The following is a 22,921-nucleotide window of genomic DNA, read 5'->3' as shown; positions in this document are numbered from 1 at the left end:
ATTCAATGAAATTGGTGGCTTTAGCATTACAGACGACTTCACCATCAACGAAAGAAAAATTATTAAAGATATGTGCCAAAAGGCGAATAAAATGAATTTAAAAAATGATGATTTCGTTTGGCATGTAAGAGGAAGCCCTAGAACAAACCTTCGCCTAGTTCGAAAACCTAGGACAAAGACCAAAACAACGTCTTCTCTGCCCATATCTTCTGACGACTGGACGACAGATGAAGAAGTAGACAATATTTATAAATCTAAATTATTTCGTAGAGGTCGATAGACCTGTGAAATATAATTCTATGAATAATAAAAAAAAAGAAAAATTGGAAAAATCCAATTGACAATTTCTATCATTTTATTCTTAATCGCTTTCTTTCTTTTTAAGACACAAGTATCTACTCAATATCTTATTCAATCAATAACAATATTCGAATAAGCGCCCCTCCCTGGATAGGGCGCTTATTCAAAGGGGGCGCTTATAATATTATTTTAACTAAAAGGGGGGCGCTTAATCGAGCGGGGCACTTATTCAAGCGGGGCGCTTATTCGAGGATTTACGGTATAAGATATTTTGAAATTAAGTTCAATTTAATTGTGATTTTTAAAACCTGGCCGCGTCGCAATATATCGGAAGGGATGTTTCAATTTTTGGAATCTTTCGAATCCACACCCTATTAACGGACAAATTTATCTTCTATCTTTTCAAATTCAAGGATTGTGTTGGCTTGCCTCAGCTTTTCCTAGAATGGACCAATGGAGAATGTCTCTGCTTATTTTAATCTTATATTTCTTTCTTTTTAACTTGCAGGGAGGTTTTAAGTAAATTTCAAAACGTCGAAACTTTCAACCATGGCTCTCTTCGCGCTGGAATAAAGGTAAACTGAACTTCTTTCGATTTGTACGAAGATCCTATTTGTTTTTTACACAAATAAATGCAAGAAAAATAGTTAATGGAAATTCATTTTTTGCGGATATTAGCTTTTTGGGTTTCGTTTGTTGACTTTAGTTGACCTGGAAGGTTAAGCTCCTGTAAAACCTTTTTTCGCGGAAATAACTTTGTGAGTTTCATTCGTTGACTTTAGTTGGCTTACAACCAGAAAGTTAAGCTCCTGAAAAACCTTTCAAGGGAGAACAGTAGCAGCTGAATAAATAGTCAAACAGAGCGGCTCATAATTTTGGAAATAACATTTCGAAAAAGGTTGAGCTAGCTCACCACATAAAGTTTGTCCCCTAGATGATGTGTTAGCGAGTGCCGAAACTTTAATGAACGACCATAATTATATTTTCAGTTTACGTTGAAAATCTCGGACAAAAGTGAGATACGCCAGACGATATCTTTGGATGCAGAGTCTAAGTTCCTGCGCTTTGAAACCGAGGTAAAGAGCCTGTGTCCAAAATTATGTGCACTGTTATTTTGCTATCGTCTCTAGTCTGTGTTTATCTTGTGCACCATTATTAGCTCTATGTGTCGCTGACAGAGTTGCCGGAGTCTGGTAAGCTCAGCAATTTCATTATCCTTAAGATGATAGTTGATGGGCATGGGAAAAAGCTGCTCCATTTCTATAGACTTCTTGGCCTGCTTACCGTATTTTCTCTAATTTAATGACCTTTTTTCTATGAGGTTCTTCATTTATTTCACTCGTGATTAAAATTATTTTCCCTCATCAATTAATTAGATGACCTTTAAAATAGAGAAAATGCGATTTTTCGCTATGAAAGGAAACACTTTTTATTTTCGCGTTTTCAACAATGCTTTGAATCCACATAATTTTCCTGAAAACTTCTTGTACCTAAAGATTCCAGGACTCCCTTTTAACTTGCACTAATTATTTCTGGAAATTCCCAAGTACTGCTAATGTCTTTTACAACAGGTTGATTGGCACGAAAATCGTAAATTACTTCGAGTTGCTTTTCCCATGAACGTTCATACCAACCAAGCAACATACGACATCCAGTGTGGTCATATCCAAAGGACGACTTCTGTCAACACTTCATGGGACTGGGCTAAACACGAGGTACGCGTTTTTTCTTTACCTTTGTCCCTGGTATGTTCTACTTTATATCAGAGTGCATCTCACGTTTGTTGTTTCGTAGTATATTCGTAGTATTATTTCCGTGCACACTTTTTTTATAAGAATATTTATGATTAAATTGACCAAAAAATTAATAATATGCAGGCCATATTTTAGAAAGGCAAGGCAGTGTCCGTTGATTGCCAAAAAAGGCACTTTCCAGTGTTTTTTTAACTAAAACGGCTGTTTTACCAATATTTTGGTAATTTCAAGAGGGGCAGCGTCGGACTTCTGATAACCGGACGCTTAAATGGCATGAAAAATGGCCTGATAAGCTAAGAATAACGCCATCATGGAATTTGGCAACTGAACCTAAGAATGCCATTTTTAGAGCATTCTACCATTGAATTATCAATTATTCTCCAGCAATGCTAAAATGTTTCACAAAAATGCCAATTTTTTGCCTAAAATTACATTTTGCATGCTAGATTTTGGCTGGGTTTGGATCCAGACCTAAGAATACTGTGAGAGTATCATTTCATGATGATTATTTTCCAAAAAAGTTGATGATGAATTGAAAAAAAAGCACCATTATTCTCTGTGATGAGGTATGATTCTCTCGCCGTCTCCCCTCTCTAACCTGCATTCCATCGCAGCGGTTGGTTTGAAAAATCTCAAATGAGAAAAGACGATGACAACAGACCCTCTACGGCATTGAATTTTGAAATTAGCTGTAGATATCGGGTCTGTGACTAACTATTCATTCTGCATCACCGACTTTTTGCAAGACAAGAAGTCTCATAGCGTTTTCAGGGGGGGGGGTTGTACTTTTACGGTGTGACGAGATTGGTATCACGGGATTTGCCGAAAAAAGTGACGGGAAAACGGTATTTTTTAATCAGACGGTGACGGTATTTTGCCTTATTTTTTGTCATTATGCCGGTATTTTAACCTCTGAATTATTTTTTTCACTTTTCGGGATTCCGGGATTCAGCAAAAATTTTGACGGGAAAACGGTATTTCGAACCCCTACAAACCCTTATCAGGTATGAAACTTGATGATAACTTGTTGATAAGTTTCTCGGGAATGGAATATGGTAGCCACTTTTTTCTTTCAATGTATGAATGATGACTTTTTTGTTGAAAAGCAAACAGAAAATTACTATCAAGTGAAGGATTTTTTCAGGAGTATGGTTTTTAAATTTTTAATTGGTTAATTTTTGCTGTTTTCAAAAAACTTATAAAACGTGAAATATTTTCTGAAAATGGAGGTTACAAAGCAATGAAGATAGAATCTTTAACTTTTCTCTGGAAAGAAAAAGTGAAGCATTGAAATATGCGCCGTATTTTTTGACGACGGATTGAATCCAGCAATTCCTTTGTTTTCTAGTGATATCTTTTTCGAAATATAGGTGTAAATTTTAGTTTCAATCTGTCATTTGTAGAGGTAGGTTCTATTCTAGTTCCTAGGTGCAGTAGAGTCTTTTTAACTCGAATATCCCCTTAACTCGAGCAAGTTTTGTCTTCCCTTAAATTAACTGTGGCTTATGAACTCCATAATTCGAAATTTGCTTTACTCGAACAAATTTGTGTCCCCCTTGTAAAAAATAATCAACCTAAATCGATTTCTTAACGTCCAAGCTTCGTTTTCTCATGAAAAAAGTAGTGCACAACTTCAATTTAGCTAAAATTTGAGAATGTCTTTACGTGTGTATGTCCCAGATACTTCGGACAGCCTGAAGACATCAAAAGTGATCGGAAAGAGCTGAAATTTGGTATACGTCTTCCCTTAATGAATACCAACTGGGGGTATTTTCGATTTTTCAACTACAGCCTCAATTGCGCTTTTCGATAATAGTCGATCCTTATAAGGTCCGTGGGGTTGGAAAATAAACGAGAATGAATCTAAGAAGAATTTAGACGATGTTTTTGTCCGTTACAGTGGTAGTAAAGGCGGGAAAATATGGCGATATACGGAAAAAAATCGGTGGGAGAGTTTCGAAGGCAAACTCTACCGACTGTAAGCTCTTTTCGGCAAATAACCCGTTTGCGAATTTTCTTCGGCTTTGGGCTTATTTCTTCGATAGTGATTTGTCTTAGACAATAGCATAGAAGAATTCACAGATATAATCTTTTTACACGCTAGTTAGGCTGACTGTTTAGTAGAGGTTCCCCATGAAAGTGTATCCAGTTTTAAGTCGGCTAGATCGCCATGTAGTTTTCCACTATCCAGTCAAGTAGTTAAAAGATCAGTGGAAGAATTGTAGATATATAATATGGGGGAGAGTCGTATGGGTCTAGCCTATTCCCGCAGTAAATAGAATTTTATAATTTCTAATAAAATGCCATACGTTAGAGGGTCAGCAAACGTCAGCAAATTATGTATTTTTAGGCAGATTTCACAGTAGGCTTCTGCTCACCCTCTATCAAAAAGAGTTTTTTATAGGAAGTATATCTATGGAGGTCTGCGATTCATACTAAGTTTAGAGCCGTCAGAGTGGTTTACGGTAATAAAGTGACGGTAGAGTTTAGAACAAACTGTAATCGCACGATGGGTTATTTGTTCTTATTTGGCGCCCATTCAATGAGAGCAATTAATCGTTAATAAATAACACTCTCGAAGGGGCGCCAATTTCTTCCAATTTCTTCAAAATTGAGTTTTTGATATTTTTCACATCGTTCTTTCATCGAATGTGATGATTTCATTCGAACTTTACTTTGTGAGAAAAAAAAACAAAAGCAAAAAGAAAAACATACAAAGAGAAGAGAAAAATAAAGCTTTCAGTGTAAGGGAGCGGTCATAAAGTATCTACTAGGGGGGGGGGGGGGGTGAGGATTCTAGGGGGGGGGGTCGAAATTTTTTTCGAGGGTTTAGGGGGGGTTCCAAATTTTTTTTGAGGGTTTAGGGGGGGGTTCCAAATTTTTTTGGGAAACTCAAGAGAAAATGTAGGAAGTCTAATTTCATAGTTTTACGTTTGAAGATTTCAAAATTTTTTCGGCCTTACGGCCGACAACTCATAATTGATCTTATTGGATATATGTACATTTCATATTGGCATTATTTGGGCATCATCGCCTTGCCCTTTTGGGTTGTAACATTGAGCTAGGTAAGGGAAATAGATTAGTGGCTCTCACAGCTCATCAGAGTGGTTTGAAAAAGTACTTCTTAAAAGAAATTTGTCAAAACAAAGTGTCTTTTAGCTAAAATGGTGGTGAAAAATATTGAAATTTTCGCCCCGTCGTCATTTTTCTGAGAAAAATTATCTAATAATCTGATTAGATTATCAGGTACAAAACTTCAATTTTAAGTATCAACAGCTCATGTATTTTATTTGAGTGGCTTTATTTTCGGTGCTATAATATGGGGCATTTTAGACAGATTAAAAGTTGAAAATTGAAAAACTTTCCGCCGGCGCAAACCATGGTTGCGCCTCCTTTGTTCAAAACACCTTACTGTAACATTTCAAATTACAAAATACAAATTCCAAGTTTCTTGACTCAAAGATTCCGGGCGTTACTTTCAACCATACTGCTCTTACAGTTTAATATTTTCACTTAATAATGGAGGGCGCAAAAAGGGACAAAAAATACCAGGGGCGCCAATTTCTTAGTTTGCACCCCCAGAAAATAAACCCAGGTCGCTACTGGGGAAAATAAGCCGTATTTTTTTCCAAATCTTACAGAAGCTCAGAGAAAACCACTTGATGATTCTTGTCTTAACCCTGTTATACTTTAACTTAAAAGGGCTAAACTATCTCCCTTACCTTATTTTGACATAAAAAACTGTCATACAAACAAATAATACTCTTTGTACCGCATCTGTATGAATTTTTTTTCGCGTAAATATTTTTCTAGTAGGGGGGGGGTGTGAAAAAATATTGGGCCTTATGAGGGGGGGGGGTTCGAAAATTTTTTCCAGATTAGGGGAGGGGGTGCGAAATTTTTTTTGGATTTTTCAAAATATCCTCCACCCCCCTCTAGTAGATACTTTATGACCGCTCCCTAGTTTCCTTTCATCGTTTCATGAAATTGAAAAAAAAGTTCTGAAATCTTTGTGCGATTAGCTCGTAATCTCATAACTCGTGCAGTTCGAAAAATTATCCTCGTGATTTCTAAATCATCCCACACCCTAAACTTTTCCCTTTTTTTAGTGATTTTGTGTAGACGATAGGATCGTCTAATAAAATGCCTAAAAGGGGGAAAAAAGCTAAAAAAAATTTCTTTGAATGCAAACTAAATATTGATATTTTCAAGGAATTTATGAGGTCGGTGATTTTGTTCGTAAATGTCGAAATTTTTCATTGTTAATCGGAGACAGGGTTAAAACTTTAAAACTGTTTGTATTAATGATGTTGTACGGACAGGTCTTTGCTACCTTTTTAAAAACCATCCCTTCAAAACAAAATAGATAAATAGATTTAAGGTTCCTTGAAATTCTTCGATGGTTAGATATGTTTGTATCAAAAATCGTAATCCTGTTTCTAATTGTACAGTATGATAACAAAATTATCGAGTTTTTTAATCAATCTCGAATTGAAGCTAACAAAACTACTCAAAAAATTAACATAAGATCACAGCATAAAGTTTTTAGTCAGAGTATTTGTACAATTTCATTTCAAAGTCTTCGAAGGAAAGTCGCTTTTTGATTTTTCCACTTTGTCTTGCTTTGTAATATCTCTCCCATACACTGTTGAAGTAGGGCATATTTGGTGTTTGAGGTGGTGCTCCGATCCAACGGCTCTCGTACATATAGCTGTTATAAAAATCGGTTCTTTCGTAGTAGTACTGTGGAAAGTCTAGAATGTCAACTGAAGTTTGGTTTAAATTGATTTTAAATTCAACACTCTTGAAACATTTGGCCATTGGTCGTCCACCTAGGGTACAGTTTCGGACAAATAGTTTCATCTTGATGTCGGTATTTGGGACTCGCATGCGATTCCAAAAGTAATGTTTATGTTTGTGGGAGTATTTGATATCCACGCTACAATGTTCGCGATTCATCAAACCCTCTAAAGCTTGCATAGCTTTGCCCCATTCTTTCATAGCAAGTGCCGAGTGAATGGCTCCAATCAAAAGCACGGTGAGCAATGTGGGTTTGAATGCCATACTACCAGGAAAGCCGAAGAAAATATCTGAAAATTATTTTTCTAGACTGCTTTTCTTTTCGTCGAAACTTCAAACTTCTTGTGTCTTCTCTCTTCGTACACCACGCTGTAAGTAAAGCTGTGTGAAATTGAAAACAATAATCTCATCGTTGGGCATACAGGAAAACTGGGAGGCGGGAGGCGGGAGGCTAAACCGGGAGCCGGGAGTCGGGAGGCTGAAATCGAAAGTGGGAGGCGGGAGGCGGGAGGCTGAAAACGAAAGTGGGAGGCGGGAGGCTAAAATCGAAAGTGGGAGGCGGGAGGCTAAAATCGAAAGTGGGAGGCGGGAGGCGGGAGGCTGAAAACGAAAGTGGGAGGCGGGAGGCTGAAATTGAAAGTGGGAGGCGGGAGGTTAAAATCGAAAGTGGGAGGCGGGAGGCTGAAAACGAAAGTGGGAGGCGGGAGGCTGAAAACAAAAGTGGGAGGCGGGAGGCTGAAAACAAAAGTGGGAGGCGGGAGGCTGAAAACAAAAGTGAGAGGCTCAATTATAAGGCCACGCACAAACGTTTTTGCTCAAGGGATAGGTAACAAAGAGCTGAGAAAAATCAGATCATTTATTTTTTATAAACACACACAATCCATCAAAAAAAATATTTCAAATAGTATGTTATCATCCGTTTCCGTTCAAAAAAAGTGTTTCCCCGATTTACGTTTTCGGCAAAACATTCCCGAACGGATTTCTAGAACCTAGCATCGCTTATGGCTAGCGCTAAGCAAGTATTAGTTGTTATTCTGATCGGAATACTCTCAAATGATTACGCCAGTATCGACAAAATAACAATGAAAATCCTGCCTATTGTTTGTATGCGCGAATGAAAATGTTTTACGCAATTACATTACGTCATTTTTTATTACTTTTTATGGTAATATATAAACATTTGCTCTCGAACAGCAGATACGGTGAATTAGCTCAGACGGTAGAGCATTAGATTCCAGGTCAGATGATCCAGGGTTCGATTCCCCCACACGTATTTTTTTTCTTTTCTAAACTAATCTATCCACAGGGATCAAAAATATTTCAGACCTAATCAAAAATATTGATTTTTCAAGCACGGAGGACGAGAAATTTATCTTTTTAAATAGCAGATCTTGTTGTTGTCCTTTAATCTTTTGATACTTTTGATACAATTTTCATCCAAAATCTGTCTTTGAATCACAAAGTTCCAATACACTTTCCTCGAGATATACATGGGGGGATATTGGCAAAAAGGGGTACGGATGCTCGGTGGGGGGGGGGATACTAGGTTTGCGAGGTGACAGGTATGTCCGAGGCAAAAATCGAAAATCGCCCCTTTGAGAGACAAAATTTTGATGATTTTGGGACCCTTTGAGAGATTTTTTCCCTAAATTTAGTTTAAAAGTCTTACTAGACGGACACGGTCCTCCGCCTAAGTGTTAAAAATTGGTTGGCTAGTCAGACAGGCTAATAACGTTTTTTCTGAAACAAATATTCTTTTGACACTTTTTGCCGGACAAAATCGGTTCGGAAAAACTGGAGCAACCTTCGATTGCCTTATCGGACTTTTTAGCTGTTGGACTAGAACATGTCGGATGCATGCCTTTTGAAGACTCCTCCCCCCAGTTTGTGAAATCATCATTCTGAGCAGTTTTCCAAGAGAAAAATAAATAAAATCTGTATTTCCAATTAAATAAGACAGGCTATGAATTTTCGCATAGGAAATTGATTTTCTGTGTGTTTCTCAAGGGAATAATAATCTTCTTTTTCAAAAAGAAAAATTCAACTAATGATTGCTCAAGGAATTTCAGTTATATTTTGTATTTTTTGCAAGGGAAATACCTTTTCTTTCAAAAGAAAATCAATAAAGTGCTGTGATTTTCCTTGGAGAATACAACAGAAATGATTTCCTTTGGAAATTAGCTATAGGGAACAATTGATTTTCCTTGAAAAATACGTGAAAATTGATTTTCCTGGGAAAGAACGGAACAAAGGATTTCCTTGGAAAATACGCAACAACTAATTTTCCTCAGAAAATACGGACCAGTGATTTTCCTTGGAAAATACGATCTAGTGATCTTCCTTGGAAAATACGTAATAACTAATTTTCCTTGGAAAATACGCAACAACTAATTTTCCTTGGAAAATACGCAACAACTATTTTCCTCAGAAAATACGGAACAGTGATTTTCCTTGGAAAATACGGTCTAGTGATCTTCCTTGGAAAATACGCAATAACTAAATTTCTTTGGAAAATACGCAACAACTAATTTTCCTTGGAAAATACGCAACAACTATTTTCCTCAGAAATACGGACCAGTGATTTTCCTTGGAAAATACGGTCTAGTGTTCTTCCTTGGAAAATACGCAATAACTAAATTTCCTTGGAAAATACGCAATAACTAAATTTCCTTGGAAAATACGCAATAACTAAATTTCCTTGGAAAATACGCAATAACTAAATTTCCTTGGAAAATAAGGGACAACTAGTTTTCCTTGAATTAATTATTTTAATCTTCTTATCTTCTAATCTTTCTTATCCTTTCGGGCTGACCTTCCAGCACAGCTGGTTTATTTCCTTTAATCCTAGGAAGCGTTTCTCTTTATAAAAATAATTTTACATAAAAATATAGCATGCTTTTGTTTCGAAACTGCTGATGCAAGATTTAATTACAAAAAAATATAACATGATAGTTTTCGAGTGTTATATATATTTAGTGCAATCGGCTCTTGCATGTTGGAAATAATCTAAAATCATTTCTTTAAGAAGTCAATACCTTGACAGGGTAAAATTATACAAGTCATGGCAAAATAAAGGTCTCGTGATAATCATTGTTCACTTCTCTTGCACATCAGCTGCGTGGCCGAGTGGATAAGTCGATGAAACGGCAACTTAAGGGTAATGATTATAGAGAGTTTGAATCCTATACGGGTGCGACGAAAATTGTGTTATTTTGTCTGTTTTGTCAACATTGATCAAACTTTTTCTGGTTTCACGAGCTCTTATTGATATTTTTGAAAATTTCCGTTAAAATTTTAAGAAACAAAAATTGGGGGGGGGGCAGTCAGGCAAATTGACCGACGCCGCGACGGGTATCTGCAGCGGTTTAGGCTATCTGATATTCCGATGGCGTATTGGCGGCCGCCCACGCTAAAGCTCTAAAGGAGCGGACCAATATAAAATATGCCGGACCTTTAGAGCAAAGCGTGTCGTAGCATATTTCCACATCTGGTACCAGGATAACCGTTGGGTATGTTTTCCAATTTATCAGAATAATGCACTGTAAAGGGTAAATACTGTCAATTGGTAACCCCCCCCCCCGGGAGTGTCACCTCAACTCAATGCAGTTTGATTCAAGTACAGTATTTCAAAATGGATCAGGTTGATTAGCGGGTGGATAGTCAAGACTCAAGAGTTATGACTTTCCCTTGTCTTGAAAATCTAATGTTCCAAAACTTTCAACTAAAAAAATGCTGAAAAATCGGCTTTCGTCTTTTTTTATTATATCTTATAAACACTTTTTTCAGAACCACGATGAAAAGAAAAGCAAAACTGACTGAATATGCTGCCAAAAAAGTGATTGACAGGTCTAGAAAATGATTGACAGGCCCGGGTTAGATATTTCCGTGAGCAATCTCGTTATATTTATCAAAAAGTAATATACTTGTGGAAAGCCCAATTATTCTACTATTTCGAATGCTGTGTCATGGAATTTTTTTAACAATTAAATAGAACGGGGTTTCCTCTGATGTAAACAAACCTCGAGTCCTATCCTGAAAATTGACATTGAGCGTAGAAAAAAAGACAAATGAAAGTATTTTCCTTTTTAATTCATATTTCCAATAATTAAAGACTAACTTGAAAACACCAAGAGTGAAATGTAGCTAAATGATTAGAACGCCTTGCGACTTAGAATTTTTTTTCAAAACTGAAAATTTGACCCCGGCTCGAACTACCAAAGTCTCTAGTGTATGTTTCGGAGTCCGGCACGCTAGCAATGTACTGTCGAGCCAATACGGGACCGCGCAATTCAAAAATCCTTATAAAAAACACTACTGCATATACGGGTGAACTGACCTTGGACCTCATGGGCTAGGCTAACTGTTTAGATCAATTAAATACTCCAGGCTCCGTAAGGATCCTTATTATAATTGAAAAAGTGTATACTAACAAACGATACTGAACTCGTGAGAGTGCTTTTTAAACCGTTGTCTTTGTTTATCTTCACAAGATTTTGTTTATCTTTGCAACTTGGTTCTCGCTTTCGGCCTTTCGTCTATTCGTTTTCAGCCTATATCACCTTCGATTTCAGCCTCCCGACTCCCACCTCCCGCCTCCCAGCTTTCGTTTTCAGCCTCCCGCCTCCCACTTTCGTTTTAAGCCTCCCGCCTCCCACTTTCAATTTCAGCCTCCCGCCTCACTTTCAATTTCAGCCTCCCGCCTCCCACTTTCGTTTTCAGCCTCCCGCCTCCCGCCTCCCACTTTCGTTTTCAGCCTCCCGACTCCCAGCTTTCGTTTTCAGCCTCCCGCCTCCCACTTTCGTTTTAAGCCTCCCGCCTCCCACTTTCAATTTCAGCCTCCCGCCTCCCACTTTCAATTTCAGCCTCCCGCCTCCCACTTTCGTTTTCAGCCTCCCGCCTCCCGCCTCCCACTTTCGTTTTCAGCCTCCCGACTCCCACTTTCAATTTCAGCCTCCCGCCTCCCACTTTCGTTTTCAGCCTCCCGCCTCCCACTTTCGTTTTCAGCCTCCCGCCTCCCGCCTCCCGCCTCCCACTTTCGATTTCAGCCTCCCGACTCCCGGCTCCCGGTTCAGCCTCCCGCCTCCCGGCTCCCAGTTTTCCTGTATGCCCATCGTTGGTGTCAAATTTTCTTTTGCGGACCGTAACGTACGAATACGATGGCGCCAAATGACGTCACGATGTATTATCTTTGAACTTTTGTTTATATTTTCACAAAAGAACACGCATATTTGCTTCTTTCCTTTTTTATAAGAACAGTGATGTTTTATATGAGACCCAGACACTTTTCATAAGAATCTTCTACTTTTTATTTTTCTCACAAATACATATATAATCAATCATTCCTTTTATGAGAAGTTAGTATTAATACAATAATGACCGGTTATATTTGTTAACCGGGAAAAATGGGAAATAAAGCGAAAAAAACAAGCGAAAAGAGATTTAATTTAAATTGTTATAATTTCTGACGTCAGAAATAAAAAATGAGAGAAATGATGTCAACGCATTGTTCATTTTCCTTTGAAACAGTGACGTCACAATGAACTTTCCTAACGACGGGCAACTCTGGACAATGTAGGCCCGTCGTCATGTGAAAGGAACCAATTGCATTGCGCAAAAAGTCGTGTAGCCCGCTTCGAAAAAGTAACCGGTTAACAATACTTATAAGAACTTGAGTTCTTACAACATAAAATGACATAACGATATATACGCTCTTTTTTATAAGAACAACGAGGCTCAAAATCGCTTTAAATAAGAACCATTTAGGTATGCAGCAATATCAGCAATCTCATTCTATAATCAGAACAGGATAAGAAAAATATGAGGCTCAAAGAAAGCCAAGAAATAAGAACGACTGAGCCTCATCAAAAATTTAGTGGTTCTTATCGTTTGTTACATGTTAAATTTTACGAAAACTTGCTTGTTGTCGAAATTTTGGGAGTTTCTAAACATCGACCAGAAATGGCGACCACGACCAGCGACCACGACCTGCGACCACGACCGGCAACCAGATAAATTTGGGTTATCGAGTTTATCTGCTCTATCCACCGTAGAGAACATCCAAATCGAGTCCTGATGTGGACCACTGAGCACGTGGCTGAGAATTACTCTAGCTGAGAATACTAAAAAAGTGACCTTTGACGTTACCAGTCATTTTCTAGACAACGTGACTCTTTTTGACAAAAATATTGACAGGGCAATTAAGTGTGATGCCTGTAAACTTTATTACACGAAATATTTTAATTGTACCGAATGAGATGCCTTTAGTATGAATAGATAGAAATTGTCAGTAGGCAAACCCTGGGAAGGGCAGTTTTAGAGATATCAATATCATCAATTATTCTATTGTCCTTACATTGTCAAAATGACTTATTTTGACAAAATAATGATCTGATGATATAAAGCCTCCTAAATAAATCCCAGCGCAAATTTTGCCACTAGTTAATTTGATGCCAAAAATACAAAAGGATAGAAATTGACACTATATTCAAGCTCCAAGAGCGTTGAAATGGCTGCTCTACACGTTTTGCACGTGGCTTTATAATCACTGTATGTGAGACAGGGGTGAGCTTTACTTTTCAATTCGATAAATAAATGATCATAAGAGAAAGACTCTACGGTGGAGAAAGAGGAAAAACTCGATAACCCAAATTTATCTGGTCGCCGGTCGTGGTCGCTGGTCGTGGTCGCCATTTCTGGTCGATGTTTAGAAACTCCCCGAAATTTTTTACCGATGAAACTTCTACCGCTAAGGTATGAAATTTTCACAGGTTACTCACTTTTGCATGGACTACCCGCTAAATGACAGTCCGATTTACAACTTTGAAATGACGTCGTTGATTGCATGTTACTCTTTTACGCTTTTGTTTATAATGGTGCTTTCCATTTTGTCCCAGCTATTTATTTTTTTCAGAAAATGCATCTTGAAATATTTTTAAGGCATTTCTAGGCTAGTATTCAAATCTAACCTAAAACAAGCAAAGAATATGACATTTTGCGGAAGTTTTGAGCATTGCTGGGAGAGAATTGGCAATTTAAAGTTAAAAAAGCCCCCTATAAAGCAATCTCAGGCTCAGTTGCCAAATTCCTTGATTGTGATATTCTTTATTCTTTTGGCCAATTTCATCATGAATGCTGCTCTTATGAAGTATATTCTTAAAAAAAAAGCGTTTAAACGGGTGGGGGTGTGGGTGGTTCAGTTCTTCGGTTCGGGTCTGAACCTATGTGAATTTGAGCAGTGGTGTATTCAATCCCATCCTACTTCAGCAATCCCTTTTCAAGCTGATACAGGCTTTTTTTTATAAGAATGGTGTTTTTTCATTTCATCATGGATATTCTTAACTTTTTGGCGAAAAGTATCCAAAAATATTCTTACGGTATTCTTAGGTTAAAATCGAAATTGGCAATCTACAGGTTTTAAAATGCATTAAAAATGGCATTCTTAGGTTCAGTTGCTAAATTCCATGATGGTGGGTGATATTCTCACCATATTCTTAAATTGTTGGCCATTTTCATCATGGACATTCTTATAAAGTGTATTCTTATAAAAAAAAGCGTGTATTATAGAGACCAATAATATACACCTCTCAATTTGTTGCATTGAAGCGCTTACAGATTACTGACATATGACATCATCGGGTCCCTATAAACTTATAAAGCGTAGACAAGAAAAAGGGCGCGCAGCATGACAACACAGATTTGACCCCGAGAATTCCCCACCATGCTTTGTACGGAAATAATTTCACCGTGAACTTTTTTTGCATTGTGGGAAATTTTCGGAGGTCAAATCTGAGTTTCCACGTTTAAGATGATATCGTCTATTATCTATTCATAATATAAAAAGTTAATTACCCTTTCATAAAAGAACCTGCTCTCCTACATATATTTGCATCTCTCTTGTCTACGCTACTGCTTAACCCCAGCCCCCTCTTTCAACTCGTGTTTAGTGTATTGATTCGTTCGTTCGTTAGTAGCTTTTCTCAAGATTTTCTGATTATTCCCAATAGCAAACACCAAATTATACATTTCAACGACTTCAATCAAATTATCCCATTTTTCATTTTTGACTAGGTAGTGAAAGTTGTTGTTTTTTTTTTTTCACATGGCATCAAACTCTTTCTTTACAGGTTTGTGGTCACAAGTGGGCGGATTTGAGTGAATATGGATTCGGTGTTTCTCTATTAAACGATTGCAAATACGGCTTCACGGCTTACGGGAGTACCCTACAAATGTCCTTGTAAGTTCAATTATTCTAATCAATTCTATTTTAAAAGACCCCTTTTTTGTGTAATAGAATTTTTCCTTCGTGAATGTGAATTATTGCCTTATGTGCGAAGTTAACTTGAACATGAAAATCTGATTTCCTTCGTGTGGAATGAAATGAAAATGCGAGAGGTTTTCTTTCTCTCCACTTTTTGGACCTACCTTAAGGTAGTGTCCTATAAATTAACCCGTGTTCGTTAGTTAGTTCGTTAGTACGTTAGTTACCAACTTTTCTCGAGATTGGCTCATTCAATTTTTCTGATTTTTTGCACAAAGGTGCATTACTATAAACCCTCGAATGTGACGGAGCCCGATTTTCGAAAAAAAAATTTTTCCGGCCGGTAGAACCGGAAATGTCCCGAAAAAAGCGGTTTTTTGAGATTTTCTCGAGATTTTCTCATTAGTTTTTTGCGATTTTTTGCACATAGATGCACATTAGTACTGCCAAAAAGGTGTCGAAAACCGTTTGCCGAAAAAAATTTTTTCCGGTCTGTAGAACCGGAAATGTGGTGCCGGAAATCGTCGTTTTTTCACATTTCCGTCACATTTTTTCAACTTATTTAATTGTTTCTTTACAGAAAAATGTTCTTTATGATGATGCCCAAAACTTAGCATCGTTTGATTTCCAAAAAAATCATCCTTTGAATCCGGAACTCCTTAAAAATCGCCGGAACAGCCGAAAACCGGCGTAAAACGGTTTTCCTTCATTTTTTCAACTTATACTCGACAGATTTTCATGATTTTTTGCACAATGATGTAAAATGGCAATGCCCAAAATGTGACAGAGCCCAATTTTCGAAAAAGAAATTTTTCCGGCCGCTAGAACCGGAAATGTCCCGAAAAAAGCGGTTTTTTGAGATTTTCTCGAGATGAATGATTGATTAAAGTGTCGATATTATTTTTCTTTCACCGTTAAACATCGATGCGTTTCTTAATTGCTTTCTCCGTTCCAATAGATATATAAATCAAAATTTAAAATTATACATTACTTCCATTAAATTCTAATTATTCGTTTTATAAATAGGTAGGTCCATTAAAGTATTACTTGTTCCTTCAAGAATTTGGGCAGGCAAATTTCCAGGATTTGAGGCTGCTACCGTTTTTGAGCTGAAGATTGAGTTTAAAATGTGCCGTAGGCACAAAATCACGCACAAAATGGGGGTTTAGAGGGCGAAGCCCCCATTAAATTTTGTTCTTATTGTAAAATAAAGTACTAGAATATCGTATGCTCAGAGACAATTTTACCTAATAAAATATAACAAGACTACTCAAATAGAGCAAACTAGGAAACTCATCGTTTGCTGTAACATGAAAAAAATAAAGATAAAATCGAAAACTCATCTTACCGAAGAAAATATAACAAAACTACTCAAATGTTGTGTTAAATAAATCAAACAAAACTACTCAATATAGAGTAAACTAGGAAAATCTAGCATTTACTGCAAAATTGAGAAGAAAACATAAAATCGAAAACTCTTTTTATGACCAAAAAATATAAAGACTAAAATATATGAGAAACTTTTACAAACGGCATGCTACTCTACGCGTGGCAGTTTTAGTGCCTTCTCCAACTAGCCAGTGTTTCAAAATTTCATCAAAGTCTGCGCCTGTAAGTTTGCGAAACTTACAGATTCGCATGCAATGGCTTAAGTTTTTTGGGAGTAGTCTCTTTCTTTGAGGAGTCAGAATCAGGTTCATTAGAGAAAATGACGTCTCGACTTCTGCCGTCGAGGGTGGAATGAGAGCAGCAAGTCCCAATACAGTCGTGATGTCAGGATAATCAATCAAGAACTGTTCATTTGCTGACCAATCCTTGAACAGCATGTCGAAGGTGTAGATTTGATTTTGTCTTAGTTTTGTAGCTTCAGCCTCCATTTGTTTGAGCTTTTGCTTTTTCTTCGAGATGCTGGTTGGGGAAAATATTGAGCTCATCAAATCCAGCTCCTTTTGCTTTGTGGTGATCTCCTCCTCTTTTTGATGGAGTTTGACCTTTTGACTTGATTCAAATAAATTTTTGTTGTTCAGAGCAATTTTTTTGAAATACTCGTACTGGACAATCAAGTTTGGCCCATTCAATGCTGGCTGAACAGATTCTTTGCCATCAGCTAACAAAGACGGAGAACCGTAATACCCACTTCTTTCCGTGCTCTATCAATAAGTTTACATCATCTGGCAAAGAGTAAACGAGTAAACGTGTACACAAGATTACGAAACTTTTTCAGAGCAGAATTTTTTTCTTGAAGATTTAGTTTCATAACTCAATTTAAGATTGAGTTTCTGACCGGTAGCAGAAAACCCCTGGAAATATGCTTGTGGGGGGTCGGCTAACCTCGTCCATCGTAAGTGCTGATTGTTAGGCTTATGTTGATGAAAGAACTGGTATCCGTCTTTTTTAAAGCCTTTTCATTAATACCACTGTTCGAAAAGTAAGGTAAAGGTTCAATAGAGCAAAAAGGGCGGACATTGATGGCTGGAACCCTCTCCTGGCTTGGGGGCTAAAGGGTCAAGCGGTGACTGACATTTGGCTTGAGACTAGGACGAGGCCATTATTTTTTCAGATTACATTTAGCTAAAGGAGCTAAATCACTATTAATTTGCATTAGGTAGTTTTGAGGCATTTCTTAGGCTGTTTTTTTTAAGAAAACAACTTTTATCTGTTGAGTGAAATTACAAGGACAGTTTTTTTTTGAACTAAGGACCGTGAAAAACCTGCTCTTTAGACATGAGCAATCTTTTCTTCTTTCAGACTGCGTTCACCCAAAGCACCCGACGATGAAGTGGATATGGGTACTCATTCTTTCTCCTATGCCTTCATGCCACATGTCGGTAAGAATTCCTCAGTTTTTCTACATTTTGAATTTGAAAAATTAAGCGAAACAAAATCTATCTCGGTAAAGGGACGGTAAAGTGTGAAGCATAACGAATTGAAAAGGACCGGTGACATATGTTTTTCGGATTCTGAGTTTTATCCAAAGCTAAAAGGATTGTTCTTTTGCTTCAACTGATGAGAGTAAAATCATAGTTATTCTATAGTTTCTTTTTCATTGCAGAAAGGCTGAATTTTCGTTTTTCATTAATAATCTTCAAATTTGTCCGGTTCGTAGGTTCATTCCAGAGTGCGCAAGTGAATTTTACAGCTCACTGTTTCAACAATCCCTTGATATGGCTTCAAAGTGGAAAAAAAGGTGAAAATCCAGTTTTATTGACAGTACTATTTTCCTGTACTATTTAATCTTAATTCCAAGCAGATTCTGATACTCCGCACATGGCACGTTTTCACTCTTAAGGCCATGGCTCAGCTCCGCTTGTATCTTTTTCATCCAGATTTGGGATGAATATTAAATGATCTTTTGAGGGTGATTGGCTTAAGTAAAACCATCGTACCAAAATCAATTGTCAATCATAAACATAGACAATACAAAAGCAATAGATCGCTCTCGCTTTCGTTTTCAAGCAAAAGGCAACGCGGTTTTGAATGTCTTGGCTGAACAACCAGGTCAGATCTTCACATTCACTATATCCCTTTAGAGCAGAGCGTAGTATACGCAATGGATGATCTGTTATGAGATTACAAATAATATTTGTTTTGTCCTTTTTTTCTGTTTTCTTATTCTTTCTCCTTAGGCGAGATCAATTTAATTTGTTGTTCTACGGGCCCGACCGACCCTATTTTTGCTAAAATCAAAAAAATAATAATATCGAATTTCCACTACAATATATTTTACACACTAGTTATTTGTAAGAATTAAACTTGAACAAGAAGCCGAAGCGGCGTGAAGGCCCAGCTGACGTGGCAATAACCAAATGTCGTTTGTATCGGGTACCTTAAGAGAATCAATGTTTGCGGAATCGTATTTTTGAAATTTTAGGGTTTAAAGGAAACATCGAGTATTAGAATCCTAATGCACATTTTCGGCAGAGATTGAAATAAGGAACATTCAAAAAGTTAAAAAAGTTCGAAAATTGGCTGAATGAAAAAAAGGAAAAAAACCAGCTGCGCTGGAAGGTCAGGGGAAGGTCAGCAATGATAAATGATACGCTTTATAGATTTGCTTTATGTTTTTGTTACTAGTATGAAAAAAAATCGGTTTAAATAAATTCACAAACATCAAATGTCAAATGTCAGTGTAGACCTAAAGCTCTAAACCAGCATCTAATAACATGAAAATCAGAATATGATTCTTCAGTGGGAATCAAAACTATAAAGTGCACTTACAAACATCAATTTGTCAGATCTAACAAAATTAATAACCACACTGTCATCATTGACAATAAAACAAACGATTTTCTGTCAAGAGCCTCGTAAACATTCCAACAACTTCCATCGAAATGATCTAACACAGCCTAGTCTACCATTTTTAGCGCGGTCCGAGGATTGAGCCGAGAACGCTCCGCGAACTCCTGCGCGGGTGAAAAACTTCAATCTGTCAATCATTTTCTCAAGCGAAGAGTACGCGAAGCGATTCTAGCTTTACATTAGTGCCGCGGTTCATCAATGGATAGTATTCAATTATCATTATCCCTTTATTTTCATTCCTAGAACTTTTGCAAAAAAAAGGAAAAATAGAAAAATTGCATTTTTTACTGCTCTATTCACATACTGAATTTGAAAGATCTTCTATGTGGCGTTTTTTTGCAAACTTCAAAAAACTGATTTTTGTCCTGCCTTTGCGGGACTTTGGCTTAAGTGCTTGAGTGCAGCATAGGGTACAAAGTCCAAACATGCGTTTCCCGTAATTTTTGTGTGAAGAGTTAGGTCTACACTGAATATTGACCGTCAAAGTTCAGAAATATCGATTTAACCCGTAGCATCATGAAAAACATTCCAGACTTATTCAAATTTACACATGAGCTGTATTTTAGTATCCTTAATGAATTACAACATAAGTTTACTTGAAAAAAATCTCCGTCAAGTTTGAAAAATCCAGCCACCGACTGTTTAGAGCGATAGATCCAAAATTGTCCATTTTCACGGGTTGCACCATGAAAAACATTCCAAACTTATTCAAATTTACACATGAGCTGTATTTTAGTATCCTTTAATGAGTTACAGCATAAGTTTACTTGAAAAAATTCTCTGTTAGGTTTGAAAAATCCAACCACCGACCGTTTAAGTTTAGAGTAATAAATCCAAATTTGACCATTTTCACGGGTAGCATCATGAAAAACATTCCAAACTTATTCAAATTTACACTTGAGCTGCATTTTAGTATCCTTTAATGAGTTACAGCATAAGTTTACTTGAAAAAAGTCTCTGTCAAGCTTGAAATATAAAACTCCAACATCCAAATGCTCCCACTTGCTCCCTGACCTGACTCAATCCATCTTGAAAACCTTACATAAAAAATACTTTGCCATAAAGAGAATGAAATTTGACTATACTACCAATTCATCCAATATAAGAGTAGGTCAAACATCGTGCGGGTAGGCGAGGCAAAAATTTTAAATCGGCCGCTGGTTTAGCCTGGACTACTGGACTTGTTAATCTATTGCGCGCACAGGCCCCGACAAAACCAAAATCTTTTCGTTCAGTTGCGTTTTAAAGGCCCACTTGCGCTGCGCGGCTGGGCCAATAAAGCTGAAAATTAATTCAAGAAATTGAAAAATCATAAAAAGCATTCCATACACTAAAATTATGATCTTCATCGAAGATAAAAATCAAAGTGAATTTTTGATCCAGATACTTTTTGGAAAATTTTCTCGATAACCAACCCTGATAAATGAAAAATTTATTCTTATTTTGCCGACCGACCGACCCATATTTTTCTAACGATCTGTCCGTAGAACAACAAATTAAATTGGTCTCGCCTTACGAGGGATATTCTTAGGTTATTCTTAAGTTAGATGTAAATTGAGAAACTGATTATATTCTTTTTGTCATCTTTTTGTAGTAAATGATTTATCAAGCTTGTCTTTGTTCACAATCGATAATCATGCAGTCGTTATTCAAGCCATCAAAATGGTAAGATCTTATAACCTGGTCAGGGGAAAAAGTTGGGCTCAAAATTAGACGGCGAAAAGTTTGGCGAAGAAAGGGACTTTTTATTGATTTTTCCCCGATCTAAATTTCAAATTAGGTTTTCTTTCTTGATTAATACTCAAATCTGAAAACAGAAACTTCAAAGTAACTGCTTGAAGTGTAGAATTTGTTGAATGTATAGTATTACTATTAGCGAGCACCTCACTAAAAATCCTCCAGGCTTTTTCATCTCGTTTCTTAGAGTTCCACTTTGACAATTTTTGAAAAATAGAAGCCTTTCAAGTGTTTTGACGCAAATTCGATTTTTCCCTACTGCAAGGGCTTCAAAAGTTTAAAGTGACGTCAAAAAATCGAATGTTTGGAACCCGAAAACCTTGGCTCAAAACGTTCGAAAAAGTCGTAGAAAAAACGCGGGCGACGTCTAGCATAGGCTACATTACTGTAAATATTTTTGAAAAAGTATTGTAAGAACCATTAGGTCGGGACTCAAATAATTGGAGAAAAGGTTTGTCACTTTCTTAACATTACTTACTTAGTGTGTTACTTTCCTTCGTTCCGACTTTACCAGTGTATACGAAGAAACATTACTCTTGTCTCCCGAATAGACGGGGGGGGGTCCGAATAAGCTGGGGGGTAGGAAAATTTTCTAAATTCGAATAAGCGGGGGGGGGGGGGATGGAATAAGAGGGGGGGGGTAATCGAAGACAGAATTTTTTTTAACTTATATCAATTTCAACAACAAAAAAATAAACTTTAACAAATGAACACGTAAAATAAGAACCAATACTAACAAAAAGGAAAATTTTAACAAGTTTAAGGTCTATCTACACTGTAATAAAATATTAAATTATTCGAATTTTAAATAGCGGGGGGGTCTTAATAAGAGCAGGGGGGATGGATTTTTTTTCATTTAACAATTAGCGGGGGGGACGTCTATTCGGGAGACAAGAGTAGTTGTGGGAGGAAGGGTGAGGTATTGTAGGGTTGGGTCTGGAATTTTATTCGGAAACAATCTCTTTTGACTACATATATTGACAACTAACGAAAAGATGTAATTTTTTCTAGCTTGTTTTTTTTACTTCACAAAATTTACTCTTACAGCATAATAATAAAGAAAAGAACGTGATCTTGAGATTACACGAATCACATGGTGGAAACTCGGACGTTCTCATCACTTCATATCACGCATTCCAAGATGTTGCCAGGTCAGTACACCCCTTTCTCACAGACCCACTGGGAACCCTTCCCACTGGAAAAATTGGCCAAAATATCGTCCCCGGTGGAAAATTATACTGTAATTTTTATCCCCATTGAAAATAATTAATTAAATCCAATCCTCACTGTAAAATATCATGCTATTTTCCCCATCTGCACTGAAGTTTCTGACTTGAAAACAAAAGAGTTTGAATCCCTGGTCATAGAAAATATGGGAATATCAATCCCAATCGAGTTTCATTCCATTATTTTTACCCCCCCCCCACTGGCTGAAAAAATTCTACCGGGTCTGTGGGAAGGGGGTGTGTCAGTGCTCTATCTGCGGTCAAAATAGGCTGCAAATATTCCCTCTGATGTATTTTGATGGAGGGAATGCTAATCGTGTACAAAATTCCCGTCCGAGAGTTACCAAATTTGGGGTAACCTATTTCAATTTTCTTAAAAAAGTTCAGATATCAAATGATTGTTTTAACCTAGAGCCATTCAAATTTTTTTTTTCAAATTCAAATTTAATGAAATCCATCTCCCATTTAAAGTATATTAATAAAGAAATCAAGTTTCTAAAACTCAAAAACACAATGACGGGTGTAGCTCTCGGACGGGGATTTTCTAC

The 22,921-nt window shown here is 37.1% G+C and overlaps 1 protein-coding gene across 3 annotated transcripts in view; it reads left to right on the top strand.

The window, feature by feature from the left end:
* The window catches only part of LOC136814934 (alpha-mannosidase 2C1-like), a 40,471-nt gene that overhangs the window by 16,054 nt on the left and 1,496 nt on the right, over positions 1-22,921 (top strand). Inside the window, exons 25-32 of one of the 3 annotated variants that reach the window (XM_067071359.1) lie at positions 809-875; positions 1,290-1,376; positions 1,872-2,015; positions 14,978-15,087; positions 17,860-17,939; positions 18,218-18,298; positions 21,005-21,075; positions 22,195-22,298. In XM_067071359.1, coding sequence (XP_066927460.1) covers positions 809-875; positions 1,290-1,376; positions 1,872-2,015; positions 14,978-15,087; positions 17,860-17,939; positions 18,218-18,298; positions 21,005-21,075; positions 22,195-22,298 — 744 coding nt within the window. Of the gene's footprint in view, positions 1-808; positions 876-1,289; positions 1,377-1,871; positions 2,016-14,977; positions 15,088-17,859; positions 17,940-18,217; positions 18,299-21,004; positions 21,076-22,194; positions 22,299-22,921 lie in introns of those variants that run through there. The other 2 variants (XM_067071360.1, XR_010847659.1) reach the window with 2 other exon arrangements.

Source organism: Clytia hemisphaerica, unplaced genomic scaffold (genome assembly GCF_902728285.1).
Source record: "Clytia hemisphaerica strain Z4C2 unplaced genomic scaffold, Clytia hemisphaerica genome assembly, whole genome shotgun sequence".
NCBI lineage: Eukaryota > Metazoa > Cnidaria > Hydrozoa > Leptothecata > Clytiidae > Clytia > Clytia hemisphaerica.
The sequence above is the reverse complement of the archived record's forward strand: the minus strand, read 5'-3'. Positions and strand labels throughout refer to the sequence as shown.